The 15,972-nt window shown below is 35.9% G+C and overlaps 1 protein-coding gene across 2 annotated transcripts in view; it reads right to left on the bottom strand.

Moving 5' to 3' along the window:
• Positions 1-15,972, bottom strand: part of gsk3ba (glycogen synthase kinase 3 beta, genome duplicate a) — a 51,655-nt gene that overhangs the window by 15,483 nt on the left and 20,200 nt on the right. For both annotated transcript variants that reach the window (XM_058787836.1, XM_058787837.1), the window contains exons 2-3: positions 12,494-12,687; positions 6,618-6,701 (exon numbers count right to left, since the gene is read on the bottom strand). In XM_058787836.1, the coding sequence (XP_058643819.1) occupies positions 6,618-6,701; positions 12,494-12,687 (278 nt within the window). The remainder of the gene's footprint in view (positions 1-6,617; positions 6,702-12,493; positions 12,688-15,972) is intronic.

The raw sequence follows: 15,972 nt of genomic DNA, 5'->3' as shown, positions 1-15,972 counted from the left end.
AGGGAAGCAAGACAGTTGCATCGACTGATTCAATACAAGGGACTTGTTCATAAGAGTCGTTTGTTCAAGAATCAAACTACAAACAAATATCATGAAAATCAGTGTCTTATGTTCACCAAGGTTGCATTTATTTAAATAAAAATACAATAAAAAAACAGTAATAGAGTGAAATATGATTACAATTTGAAAGAACACTTTTCTATTTGAATATATTTTAAAATGTAAGTCTAATTTATTCCTGTGATGCAAAGATGAATTTTCAGCATCATTACTCCAGTCTTCAGTGTCACATGATTCTTCAGAAATCATTCTAATATGCTGATTTGCTGCTCAAGATACATTTCTTATTATCAGTGTTGAATACATTTGTGCTGCTTATTTTTGTGGAAACTGATTTTTGTCAGAATTCTTTAATAAATGGAAGTAAAAAAAAAAAAAGAGGATTTATTTCAATTGAAACCTTTTTTAACATTGTAAATGTCTTTATTGTCATTTTTAATCAATTCAGTGCATCCTCTGTGATTATCAGAAAAAAAAAAAATAATAATAATAATAATTACTTCCCCCAAACTTTTGGACAGCAAGGTTGAAGAAGTGCTAAATTCTTCATAACTGTAGTATGTGAATAAATTAATTATTTCACACAAATACAGAAGTCCATGTAGCATATCCAAGAGCCCTTCTCTCTCTACCACTCTCTCTCTTCCTATTTTTGTCTGAGTCGTCTATGTAGATGTATTTTCTGACTCATCCGTACCGGTCTTGTGTGGCTCCCCTGTGAGGAAAAAATCAGCGGGCACTAAGTATGGCAGAGAGAGATCATGGGTAACGGCTGGTGGTTGTCAAGGCCCAGCAATCTCCTCATGTGTCAGTGCCCGTCTCTGAAGACTCTGTAACACCATCTCCTACACCATTCATAAATAGATGGTTTTAATATGTTCTGTCGATTAAGCTCAAAGTCTCTAGCTCAATCAGCTGAATGTGCTAGCATATACACACTAACACCACACACACACACATTTCTGTTTGAAAACCTAGTGACCTGCTATGTAGGCAGGGTTTTAAAGCATAAAATGCACTCCAGACTTAAAGGCTGTTTCAAAAGGCAATCAGCATAAATGTTGCCTTCTGAGATGCATTCTTTTTTCAAAATGTATGTTAACGTGGTACTGAGATAAATGTTGATTAATCATTCGATACTAAACTTTATCAATAAAAAATTAAATATAATAAAAATTAGATTTTTACCAAACATTTCTGTTGTTTATGCTTGTTACAGAATTTCATAAAACTGAGTAATTTCTTAAACATTTCACATGATCAGTTGTATTATTCAGTTTCAGATCACTCAATTTCAAGTCACTTTAGCAAACTTTTAAAAATAGTACAGAAATAATACGCTTTAAAAGAATAAACTCAGGTGTGAACTTCATGTAATGTTTTCAGACACGTAATCACATGCTAATTACAACTATGCAAATGAAAATGTATTACGTTTAAAATGTATATTAAATGCAATTATATTTATTTATTTATTTTGTGAGCCAGTTAAGTCAGACTCAAGTGCATCTTTACAAGTCATTTCAGAATTAGGGTTCAAATGTACTGACAAGCATTTATAGTAAACTAAAATATACTTTAAAGTCATTTCTGTGTAAACTTGTAGGTCATGTGTTTAAATATATTTCTAATTATTTGTAATGATGAAGCTGCACTTTAGTACATTTAAAATACAATAACTTTACATTCATCAATAACACACTAAAGTTAAAAATTATAAAGTACTTCACATGTGCTTTAGTATGGTAGCCAACACATTAAATTAAGTGTACTTCTTTATAGCATGACAAAAGTTTATTAAAACAATCTTTGAAATGTACTTTAGATTGACATTATCACAAAGTATGCAAAAGTGTACTTAAGTGTGTTAAGAAACACGTGAATGTGAACTCTCTTTAAGTACATTTAAGTGACTTTTTATTTCATTAATATTATATTATCTGCAAGTTTAGTTTAAAAAAAAAATTGACTTTAAAGTTTTCAAGTACACAAGTGCACATTTAGTACAATTAAACGCTTCTTATTTACAAGGGAAGGACTTTGTCACTAATCCATCTTGCAAGGAGAAAACAGTGATATAATTGCATTGCCATTGAGACAAAATATATTATTAATAAAACAAAAAAATACCGCTAAATAACCTGTAATGGTCTTATTTATGACTGCCTTTGGCAGGTGTGACAATAATCAAACTGTCAGACCCTGCAAATGAGGTTCTAATTCACTAAGGATGCTGCTTTCAAAGCCTACTGTATATAGTCTGAACAGCAAGTCTGCTCACTATGTTTTGGAACGGAGCCTGTGACTGCAGTGAGAGTCATCTGAAGGGGTCTAAAGTCAGGCTCCAGAGCTGAGTACTGTCCGCATTGTACAACAACACTTCTACTAATCGTGCCACTTAGCAGAAGTGGAAGTTGTTTGGAGAGGGAGCACACCATGTTCAGACATGACGCCACCTCATCTATGTCGAACAGTCTCTTTTCAAGCATAATTTTAATCTCTTTTTCTCTCTCTCTCCAGGCCTACGTCATCCTCCTCTCTCTATCGTTGTGTTTTATCTCTCCATGAGATGCTCTGGGCTCTGATTTCATGGTGGTTTTCACTAGACAAAAAACACAGAGCAGCTGCTAAAACTACAGTAGGGCGAAGCTAACCAGTCTACAGACTGACTGCTGGGTGCTGTGATGGTGCGATGGTAGAAGTGTGCCACTGGTGGAGATTGTGCTGAAACATTTATGGCACTGGAGAGCAACTGTGTCACAGACGGAGGTTTACAGCGTAGACAGCTTCATTGATCATGATGGCAGTGATTTAGCTGCAATGCTCCAGTTTTGTCTGGTGTAGATGCTGTGTAAAGTTTGTTCACACTAAGAATGATGTCCACACCAACAGATGATAATGTTTTGTTTATTATAAGCACATGGTGCAATTTTGTCCTCTGCTGCTTTAAATGCTTGTGCTCTTTAAAGCCTGGTAGATTCTGATTGGCTGTTAATGTTTTTATTGTTCATTAGCTGGGGAAAAAATGCTTTGAATGTGATTTCATTGGTATCGTTCATCTGTGTTGTTATTGTTATAATCGTGATGTGGACTTTGGTGTGGACGCTATTCCACAACCTTAGTTACAGTGATTTTTTAAAACATCATGGACATAGTCATTGTTATAGTTATTGTCCTCTTTACTGCACGTTTACAGTTGCCAAACAACCTCATAACTTGACACAGTAATGTAGAACAGAATGTCCGATCACAGGTGCTGGAGTATTTTCATTACTCAACAAAGAAAAAAATCTTGATTTGTTTGGCGGGGCAAGTGTTCACATCTGGTGTGAAAAGCATAAGGGAATCGTCATCACGATGAACATTTGCATTTGGTGTGAATGGGCCATACATAATTAGTTTACAACTATTTTCCGAAACCGCAGTAACATGGTTGAACATCTATCGTTTTAACCACACTGGGTCAACAATATAGGACTTTTGTTGATGAGGTCAAATGCATGTGGTGGAGTAATCACTTCTGCTAATTAATTCATTTGAGATCACAATTAATGTCAAATAATTTTATATATTATCATGAATAACAGAAAGCTGTTCATTTTTTTAAATTTTATTTTTTTATCACGTTAAAATGCAGTAACTGGCGTACATTTTATATGCAGTTAATTCAGTCAGCAGCTTTCAAAAGTAATTTCTCAGAGATGCTGCTCTAACAAACATGGCATTTGATGACTTCTTGACTATTTTTGTGCCATGATGTTTTGCTTTATTTGATGTTTGATTCATATCGGGTTTCCTCTTAACGACATACTCTGGGATTTCCTTACACATATATGTACTTACACACACTTTTACGCAAGTGCTGATTGTCAACACACTAAAATATATAAAATGAAATATACAGTATATACACTGTAAAAAAAAATGTTTATTCTAAGTGCACGCTCGCCTGCTCGTTACAGCAGGACTGATTCTGATTGGGTGTTGATGTTTTTATCGTTCATCAGCTGGAAAAAATCGTTCTGAAAGTGATTCCAACGATATCGTTTCTCTGTGCCTTTATCGTTATAGCTGTTGTGTGGACTCTGCTATTCTTTAACACTGACAACGATTTGTAGAACTAACGTTATATCTTTATCGTTATCTTAATATTTATCGTTCTTGGTGTGAATGGGCCTTTAGTCTTTTAAATTAGTCTTAGTCCTGTGTCAAATGTACTTTTTAGTTATCATATTTAGTCAACCTTGTCCTGATTTTGTTTAGTCTAGTTTTAGTCAATGAAAACATGCTATAATGGTAAAACTGACAAATATATATATATATATATATATATATATATATATATATATATATTTATTTAATTTTTGCTCAAAGTTATAATAGCAAAGATTGTTGTCATGTGAGAAATTTTCTTTTCCATTTCAGGTATTGCACTTTCCCCAATTAGCACAAATCATTTGGACTCAAGCACATGGTTTATTTTATCTCATCTAGTGTACTGTTTATTATAGGCTATGTAATATATAAATTAATATCAAAGACTTCTGCAATCTCTCTGTCTACATTATGAAAACTGGTAAAAACAAACAAAAACTATTATAACAGTAAAATTCCTAATAATAATTCCGATAATTCTAAATTGCAATAATTTTTCTCTATTAAAACAACAGCGGTTGAGTAAGTGCATTTATAGTTACAAGTTATTGTTTATTGACCTTATTGTCATCTAGTCATCGTCTCGTTTTAGCTGTGCGAAAATAAGCTCAATGAAATTTTTTGTCATAGTTTTTTAAAGAATTTAACAATAGTGTTCATGCTGCCTTAAATTTTCAAGTTTAGTAGACTTAGCACAACTTCACATTTCAAGTTGACTAAACTTACAATTTTAAGGTGAACACTTACTCTAAATTGAAATAACTTTTTTTTATATATACAAAGTATATTTAAATAAAATGAAAGATATCTACTGTTATGACATCACACGTCATCGTTTCCATGTCCATGAGCTCTATCAGATGCCAAAAGCAATCGAGAAGGTGCTATTATCTACCCATGGTGTGCTGCAGTACTGCTGAAAAATCATGATCCTCATACTGAAATCACAGATAGCCAGACAGTGATTCATCTTTTATGAAGCGTTAATATTGTATGTACTGCACGTTAGCTTGCTTATTGTCCCCAAGAGCATGAGCAAGTCCACATGCCATATTAACAAGAAACTATGCTTCTAACCACAGGTCAAGAACTGTAGTTCCATTCATACAACTTTGAAATGCTGTTTACGAATGTTTGTTGGAACTGGTTTTGGGAAACTCTGTGTTGGCTAACGGTGCATTTGATAAAACGCAGCAGTTCAGCACAGCTAGTGGCACAGAGATTACACACTTCACCTTTAAGCTCAGCAAAGAGAAAGCAGATTAGCACACTTCACCTCTAACATAAAAGTGATGATGGGCAAATGTCAAGGGTTTGATCTCAGTCAGTGGACTGTTGCCATATCATTAGCGTCATGGACACGGCCGTCTGTCTAGATCATTCTTCATCTCTCTCGCTTCCCTCCCCTTCAGCCCTTGTTTCAGTTTCCTAGAGTTTTAAAAAAAAATTATTTTATGGACCTGTTCTCCGTGCACTCCCTGTCAGCCTTTACCCCGGTGCTCTGTGATTCTGGGTTACAGAGGGGCCGGGCATGTGTGTGGGTGTGTGAGCGGAAACCAGCCACTGACATTTCGAAAGCGTGTTTCTCAGAGAAGAAAAAAGCCGTGGTCAGGCGTTTTTGCAAAGTCACGGCGTGTGGGTGAGAGGTCGAGAGGGTCTGGGCCTATAATGTGTGATACAATCGAGACCAAGAAAGACAGAGAGGTGGATGTGTGGTTGACGGTCAGGCCATGCTGCAGCGTTGACAGTATTTATGTGTGTGCGTGTGTCTTAATATCTCAGTCAGAGTGTGTCAGGTCTATATATGCAGATAAAGCAGATAATCACATGGGCACAAGTTCTCAGAGTCGATTTCTCTCAGGTCAGCATCTGGATGCCATTAGACTCCATTAGAGATTAGCAAACACAGAGAGGCATGGGCGATATAGTTAATAAATCTCTTAATATTATTAATGATTTTCTTTCTTTCTTCCTTTATTTTTATTTTTAAGGGTTTTACCATTCTTTAATTTTTTTCTTTTTGAATTTGTTTATGTATATATTTAGTAAAATAGCCATACATACTAATAAATCTACACATATTTGTACTAAAATATATAGAGTTTAAACTCATTTGCAAACATGAATACAACTTACCAACTTAAACAACATTTTGTTAGTTTAAATCAGAATTGGATTTTGATGTTGGAACATCTCTGAACTCTCAAATGCATAGCCAAATAAAAATCACTCTAAAATCATCGCAACATGATGTTGCTTAATTTTATATCACCAGCAAAATAATTGCAAGTACACTGTGAATATTTACTGTAAATTCACGGGGCCCTAGTTCATACAAAGGGCAGCGTAAAAACACCGTGACGTAGCGTGAGATAAAACATAAGATGAAGTGATACACTTGCCTTATCTCCACTGGAGTAGAAGAAGTAACGCAGACGCACAATGTTGCAGTGGTCCAGTTTTCTCATGATCTGAAGCTCACGGTTCTGCAAGAAAATACAAACAAGAAAACAGTTTGATTTAAGCTAATAATATTTTCAGCTGCGCATAGAGTGTAGTACTCAGCAACAACAGTACTCTGAGCTCAGTTTACCACCTTTTACCATATTTAAATCCCCCACGCTCATTACAGAAAAAGTGCAAAAACTGCATAGATGCCATATGAGATCACCGATGTCCCTTTGAAGCCTTGTGATCCAGCAAAAACTATTTTCTACATTTGGTAATGAACTCATTTATTCATTCATTTTTTCTAACACTAAACTGCTGCAATGGAACTGTGATAATGTGAAGTGCAATTCAAATAAAACACATACACAGCAACAAATAAAGTCCTCGAGAGTTCCTCGCTTAGAGGACTTGGGTCAGTTTTTGACCCACATCTGACCAGAGTAATAGACCAAAATAGAGTTACTGAAATGGCCCGTAACCATAACAACCAGTGTCATCTGGCAGCTTCCATGAGAGAAACTGGCTAATCAACGATTTTATTTAAAGCACCACCCACATGGTGTGCGTCTGAGAGAGATGCTTCCTCTATTTACAGTGAGAGCAGCAGAAGATGACGGCAGGGCATTAAATACATGAAGACTTCATATCCGATACAACTTCAAGGATTTGTTTAGTCAAGGCCACGGTCACTTTTGAAAATAGCAAGGCAAATACATTAAATGTCTGTTTGGTTTGTTTGGTTGCGTGGTGTGGTGTGAAGCGGTTTGCTAAACTAAGTCCACTTCTAGGTTAAAGTGGTCACTTTGGTATGGTTCACAATTAGTATGAACGGAATCTGTACAGACTGCTACATATGACATAATTTAAATCCATGCATAGTCACAATAATTATAAAATAGTGCATTTATTATAGTTGTTACTCTCTGAATACATTACCTTTGCACAGCAGCCTGAATTCTTCACTGTGTGAAACAATTGCTTTAGTCTTACAGTATAAATGCAGCCTATTTGACCTGCTGCTGTGTATTACTGACAAGAAAAAGAGCGCTTCATTAATTATTTAATTTATTTTCGTTTTTAAATATCGTTTCCTTAAATAATCACTTGAGAAAACTGAAGCAATGTGTGTGTAATTGGGAAATATGTGAAAGCATGTTCTAATTAAATAGTAAACTTTATATTAATATTATATTTATTACTAAAAAGTTCTAAAGTTGTGCATTTAGGATTGGTTTTCGCTGTAGTATAATAGAATTGTGAAATTACTGGGGTACTGAAGTTTTGGTATCCTGACAATGAAGTTGTGAAAAGTAACCTGCGGGGACAGAGGGAGGGGTGTGGAATCAAACTTGGGTTTGTTTGTGTGTGTGTGTGTGTGTGTGTGTGTGTGTGTGTGTGTGACTCTGTTAGCCTGTAACTCCATCACACGGTGGGTGGTAATTTGTGAACACACTAGTCTCTGCCAACTGTGCATACAGTCACTCTCATCAGGCCGCTCCGTTTACATACACATCTTCATCCACCGTCTATCACCCTGGGCTTAAATCAACCGAATCATGACCTCTCTCAGAAAGAACAACAGTTCTTTTTTTGTGATCTTATAGATCTCGCTTTGTTCATTTTCACATCTTTCTCGCTGTGTAAGTTTTGTAGCATCTTGTCATGCCATCTTAATAAAAGACATGTTTGTCAAGTTCATCCATCCATCATGAAAGCGTTCCACACGGTTCCGGGGGGTTAACAAAGGCCCTCTGAAGTGAAGCGATGCATTTGTATAAGAAAAAACATCCATATTTAAAACCGTAAAGTTCTAGCTTCGTATTACAAAGCTACAAAAATACAAAGTGATGTATTTTTCTAACACAAATACATCACTTTGCTTCAGAAAGCCTTTATTAACCCCATGGAGCCGTGTGGAGCACTATTTATGATGAATGGGTGCACTTTTTGGGCTTCAAAAGCTTGACCCCCATTCACTGCCATTATAAAGCTTAAAGAGCCGGGTAATCCATGAGTAAATCATGGGGTAATTTTCATTTTAGGGTGAACTATCCCTTTAACAATTATTCTTTCTTGAGATCATTTAGTGAAAAACTGAAAATCTGGTCTCAAACATTTATCAATTTGTATGTACTTGCTTACAATGGCTGTTAGCTTAAAGTGATGGTTTCTCTCATTAAAATGAAAACATTTAAAGTTATTTTACGGAAAATGCATGAATACTGAACTGAATATGTTCAAAAGGCTGAAAAATATCATGCTTAGCTACTGTTTATTGCGCAGCCCACTAATACAGTTATACTTGATTAAGGAGAAAGCAAACAGTACCTTTGCTTCATGCACACAGCCAAGTACACAATCACTTCATGGAAAATGATTGATTCCTCTGAAAAGCCCCCATTACATCACTTCAGCTGCACTATTACATCACACAAGCATTTGTGTGACCTAAAAGCAGCAGTGCTGATTACTGGCTTCTGCTGACAAAATCAGTATATGATGTATAAATATAACTCATCTAGGTTTCTCTTTATTTTTTTATACATACTAACTAATAATACAACTATGTCAAAGTAAGAAGCTTGAGGGACAGTGAATATCGGGACTGTTCTTGCATGCTAATATCATGTATATATGTGTGTGTTTGCTGCAGGGTAAAGGTCAAACAGATAAACACTCCTACAGATACTGACACACTTCACACGTACAGATCCTCTCTCAGACGAGCAAGAGAGGGAGCAAACTTCACTGAAAAGAAAGGTGGAAAAGACTGACAGAAATAACAGCAAGAGTATCACGTGCAGCTTCACAGATGACACATGCACCTCACAGCGCTTGACAGGTGTTTATACTTGACACGCTTTGCACTATTTTCCGCAGCTTAGAGGAAAAAAATCTCTAACCAGCAAAATAGAAGTTTCCCAAACTGTACTTGGCAAATATTAGTGAGCATTATTTTTCAGCTATTAACTGCCAGAGGTTAGTGTTAGCATGTTGCTAACATCTAAGTCCTTTACAGTTTGCGTGAACTGGAAGTTGCGAACAGAAGTGAACTGGAAGTTTAAGTGATGTATTTCTGAGTAAGATGGAATATTGAATGAGGAAAAAACATGTGAAAACGTGACTTGTGAGGCGGATGGGATTTTAGCGCACATCTTCATAAAGATTACAATAAAAAGCTAACATTTTAATGTGTACTAACAAAGTAAATTGGGTCAATTTTGACTTCATGCAATCTTAAAGGGTTAGTTCACCCAAAAATGAAAATTCTGTCATTAACTACTCACCCTCATGTTGTTCCAAACCCTTAAGACTTTCATTCATCTTCAGAACACAAATTAAGATATTTTTGATTAAATCTGAGAGCTTTCTGACCCTGCATAGACAGCAAGGATACTACCACGATCAAGGCCCAGAAAAGTAGTAAGGACATCATTAAAATAGTGCATGTGACATCAGTGGTTCAACCGTAATTTTCATATTATGACTTTATTCAACAATTTCTTCTCCTCCATGTCAGTCTTTGACGTGCATTCATGAAAGTACCACAATGCATGCATGTGTGATCCTCTGCTTGTAAACAAGGTGCAGGACATCCGATTTCTAAGTCTTTCTTTTGTGTATCCCCAAGAAACTTTGTGTTTTTGCAAATGCAAAATTGGTGATGGAATGAATATGAGGTGGGAGGAAAAAATATACATTTCAATGCTTATGAGAACTGTTTTTTTTTTTTTTTTTGCAAAAACGATTTTCAGGGGAGCACAAAACTGTTGTTGTTTTTTCATCACTGTCTCATTGGCTCTGTAGATCTAACATATCTTCTGGTTATTGAATGAATTATATATTTAGAATTGACATTTCACATATCTTTTTCACTGGCTGGTAACACTTCAGTATAGGGATCAAATCTCACTATTAATTAGTACTAGTTGCTTATTAGCATGCCTAATTTTTTACATATTGGCTGTTTATTAGTGCTTATAAAGCACATATTCTGCATGACCATATTCTACATTCCTAATCTTACCCAATACCTAAACTTAACGACTACCTATACTAACTATTAATGAGCAGCAAATTAGGAGTTTATTGAGGCAAAAGTCATAGTTAATTGTTTGTTAATAGCGAGAATTGGATCTTAAAATAAAGTGTGACCCACTGGCCTTTACTTCAAAATACATTGAATTTGCCCAGAAGGTATAATCATGCCTGGACCTTTTAGTACAACCTTCCTATTGGAAATGTGCCAGTGATGACTTAAAATGATGCCTATACAGGCAGCAGCACTATCACCCTAGAAGACCCGACAAAGTGACAATGGAAAGGGCGCACAGCTTCACAGACAAAACACACACACACACCAGAACAGTGTGTCAATATCTCTGTCAGGTCACTGTACACACACTGTCCTTCATATGTGACCCGTTCTGTCTCACACACGCCACATGGATGCACTACAGCTCTCTGATGGACATGGCTCATCCACGCTGGTCACTGTCCCAACGAGACAAGGTCAACTTTTTCACACTAGCGGAAATCGCTCGTTGACATGAGTGACCTAAATTTCATTTACACCACCATCTGATCTTACAGTCACTCTCAGCACGACAGCATTTATGTGTCACTGCACAGGAAAGGTGATATCCTTCTCCTGTCAATCATACTTTTTTGCTGCAATATACGAAAGAGATGATGCCTGTCATCTGTCAGTACAAAATCCCCTTCCTTCTTACTTAGGTGCACTTCTACTCCAGATTAAACAGCAAAGACTACACTCATTGGATCCAGGACTACTGTCGCTAATATGGTGGCAAGTGGGAACAATTTTAGGGGCCCTCAGGTCTAGAGGGGCCCAAAACAACTTTAGTAGCAGGAAAGAAAAAACAACTAGGTTTTTTACTTTAATGGACAAAGACACTTTTATTACACTAAATTACACTACAGATGCTAAAAAATGCAAAAAATATTGATTAATAAGAACATGTATTCATTCAGCTCAAACAGTAAACCATGATGCTAACAATACCATGGCAGGTTTGAAATTAATTGTAAATGTACTGTAATTTAGAACTGTAAATAAATGCACTGTACTGTAAAATAAAATTATTATTTCTCTTAAATATTCCAAAAATATTTTACAGTGGAATATTACAAGAGTAATATTTCTTTTGTTAAAAATTGTTATTCATTAATATTAATAATAACATTTATTATTATTATTTCATAGTCATGTTATGTTATTTTATTTTAATTTTTGTGCAACCCAATGCCAAGGTTGTGGGTTCAACCCAAAAGGAGGCGTGACAAGTTGATTGCCTGGTATCTGTTTTTCCCCCACCAACTGTGAAGTTTGATTCAAAACACTGCTTCTCATAACTGTATATTGAACATTGGATATCTTCTGAATAGCTGTGTTTTGTCAAGCAGCAGTTTCGTGTTCAGAGTGGATGGGCAAACTGGTTGTTGCTGAAATTTGTAGCATTGTATCTGGTTAGGAAACAGTATTATACTTATTACACCTGTATGAGCACATCAGTATGGCATTCAGCTAAAATGGATTTAAGAGAAATGATAAACAATAAGAAATGAGATCAAATATAAGATATCAGAGATGAAAGATAAAAGGATAGCAGTAACACTGAAGAACAGAACTGAAGAGAACTGATCAAAGAACAGACATACAAAAAAGAATAATAATAATAAGGATATAGGAAGAGACAAAAGCACTTTGATGAGAGAGTCTGAGCTGTTCTTAAGAAAAGCTTTGAGATCCAAAGCATTATATTCGGTCAAGGGACCAGAGAAGGGATGCATGTCTCAGTCTTACCTTAAATCGCTTGTCCTGAAGGACCTTCTTAATGGCCACCAGTTCTCCTGAGTCACAGAGCTTGGCCTGATAGACCACACCAAAAGAGCCGTTCCCGATGACCTTGGTGTCGGTGTAGCTGACCTCCTGCGGCCGGTCAGGTCCCTGTCCAGGGGTCGCCACCACTGTGGTCACTTTACTGCCATCTTTATCTCCTGCAGACAGATAAAGAGAGTTGGGGGTTAGAGACTGACTGGTGGTACAGTACACATAGGGAATCGGAAAGCACAACAAGGTCTCAGTAGCTTTACACCTTGCACCCTAAGTACTAAAGTAGAGAATTATGAACCATTCTCTCCAATTATTAAAAATAAAAATAATAAATAAATCTGAATGATTTTCATAACATTCGGTTCCATTAAGAGCTCTTGAATTTTTTAATGTCTTGGGATTTTTAAATTTTTTTTAATGTAAACGTTTGTTTTATGCATTTGGCAGATACTTTTATCCAAAGCATATTGCATTGCATTCAAAGCATAATTGATATTTATGAATTCATGCATTCACTGTGAATTGAACCCATGACCTTGGCATTGAATTACCTGTATTACATTTGAATAAGATGTATCAGCACAATGAAAGCATCAAAAACATACACCTGCTGGTGAACAAGTTCTATACTTCTCTATATTTTTCCCTTCTAATAAGCTGTTAATCACTGTGATTGGATCACTCATTTGAACTGCATCAGTTCAATTCATTAATGAATCATTCACCAAACTTCACCAATGCTCATTCACTTTTAGTATGCTATAGAGAGTGATCAAGGTATTCTTCAAAATCTCCTTTTGTATTCCACAGAAAAATGAAAGTCACACTTCTTTGGAGAGTAAATGATGACAAAATTTTCCATTCTGTGTGAACCATTCCTTTAACTGAAAAACCAAAGCAGCTTATCTAAATTGCTAACAGGACTGTTCTGTAAATTAGAACCAAACTGGGACAAAACTGGAAAGAAAATCTACCTTGAGCTTATGCATTTTACATTACTTTTCTTGGCAGATGTGTTTTCACCAAAGCGGCATAAAAGAGAGAGCATAGTTGGCACTTGTGAGGATTACTTCAGCAGGTGACTTAGGATGAAAGCGATTATATTGCTTACAATGCAAACATAGCACGTGAAATATAATCTTCAGCATGATGTGGAGAGATTTTCTGAATGACTATTCTTTCTTTCAGAGCTGTGAGGGGTAATAAACCCAAGAAATTAGTACAGTGGGCCAAAGCATAATGCCTTCAGTTTATCTTTGTCTAGAACATTAGGGACAGATTTAAAGAAGTCATAAAATATTTACTATATACATTACCTCTTACAATACTTGAGCTCCAAAGACTTGGCTGAATATACTATGCAATGGTAAAAATGCGTCAACAGATTATTCAAAAAATTTTAATTCCCATTATAAAAAAAATGTATATAAAATGACTCATACCACAATTAAATTTAGGTCCCTAGGACAAAATCAAATCATGTGCATACAGTGATGTATGTATGTTATGGAGGGATCTGGTCCAGTATTTGTAACTACTTGGATCAGCTTCTTTGAGTTCCAGTTCAAAGTCCCTGTTAACTCTGTTAAAGGTTAACCGCACAGCCTCCAATTGTCTTGTGCCTCTTCAACCCATTCACACCCACACAACAGATTCTCCAACGAGCCTCAAATCAGGCATGCAGATCAACTGTTTCCCAAATCTGCAGTTAGTGGCTGATTGTGTTGCAGCAGTGTGTTTTTTAAAGAACAGAATCAGGTCTAGTGTGCAGCTCATGCCACATTTCCTCCCTCACCACCTGAGACTCTGACAGCCAATGACAACTGCATTGATATGCCGCTAGGGCTGGGCAAAAACCTTGATTTTTAAAATCCCAAAATTGATTTCTAAATCAATAGCTTTTTTTCATCAGATTCTCATTAATGATTATTTGTAGCATGCGTCTCATTTCTGCAGCTTTAGCTGAGTCAGTAAATCCTGACTGCCCATGCACAAAGAACAAAGACCTAAATACTGTTAATGTCAGCTCGTCTCATAAATATATATAGTTCAACCGTGAAACTCTACTTGCGTTCTTATTGGTTCATTCACGTCAATGTTCCCAGCCAATTGGATTCTCATACTCATTACTGGACACCTAATACCTATATAACCAGTACGTATTCGATAAATGTTATGTCTGCACGATATGCATGTCCTCATCTTACCTGCTTATCTGCTGCTATATATTAATATAAATGAATAAAGTTCAAAAGAACAGGAATAGCATTTATTTGAAATAGAAATCTTTTGTAACATTATAAATTATTTTATTGTCAATTTTAAACTAATGCATGCTTGGTGTATAAAAGCATCTCTTTGGAGGAAAAAAAAAAAAAACCTTACTGACCCCAAACTTTTGAACAGTAGTGCATATATGTGTGTGCGCGTCATAACCCTAAATTAAATACACACTTTATCAAGTCAACATGAAAATAAACCATTTTACTTCCATGAAGTCAATATTGATTGACAGGTTAACAGGTTATTTTATTCTGTAATCTTTTCAAGTGGTATAAAGAAGAATGTTTGAGTTTCTGTGTATAGCGATAACCTGTAATGGCCAAAATTATTTAGATATGCCTGAAAGTGAAAATAAAGTGAATCCCAAGTGTGAATCACGTTCAACTTTAATGCAGTTGAATATAATGCAGTTAATATCACATTGACACGAAATTAACTTAACCGAAATATTCCCAAATTAATAAATATAAAGGATAGCTTGTATTTCGAATCGAACCAGGAAATCAGTGCCGATACCCAGACCCTTTCTCACCATCTCCATGGCAACTGAGATGTCTCTGAGCCTGAGAGATGTTGTGGCCCACTTGCTAAAGACTCACCCACTCATCTGCACGAATACACACACGCATGCGGAGAGTGTGTCAAGGGTGACATTCACACACTCCAAAAATAACACCATAAAATAGCCATGAGCGAATGCCAGCGCAAGTGAAAATGAAGATCTGCTGGAATGTCTAACATAGAATTAAAGATCTGGAAGTATGACGATCTTCATTACAATGTGAAACAATTAGCATGTTATCCATTCAACGTTCTGACGTGAAGTGTTTGCTAAAGTCGAACGTGATCTCAGGCAAACATCTTGTCGAACTGGTTCATGGGGTTTCCTTTATTCACGACAAGAAACCACTTCAACTATCCATTCCTCTGTTTGAATACAAAGGAAACTAGATTCACTATGCATAACAATGACCAATTCAGTCACACACCAGTACTTGTTACTCCTGTCAAACAGATGATTTCAATTGCAGTTACCAAAAAGCATCTAGACTGTACTAAGAACTGAGAATCAGTATGAGAGAATGATTTCTGAAGGATCATGTGACACTGAACCCTGGAGTAATGATGCTGAAAATTCAGCTTGGAATCACTGGAATAAATTACAT

This window comes from Onychostoma macrolepis, chromosome 09 (assembly GCF_012432095.1).
Source record: "Onychostoma macrolepis isolate SWU-2019 chromosome 09, ASM1243209v1, whole genome shotgun sequence".
Classification (NCBI taxonomy): domain Eukaryota; kingdom Metazoa; phylum Chordata; class Actinopteri; order Cypriniformes; family Cyprinidae; genus Onychostoma; species Onychostoma macrolepis.
Note: the sequence above shows the minus strand (reverse complement) of the source record. Positions and strands in the feature narration are given on the sequence as shown.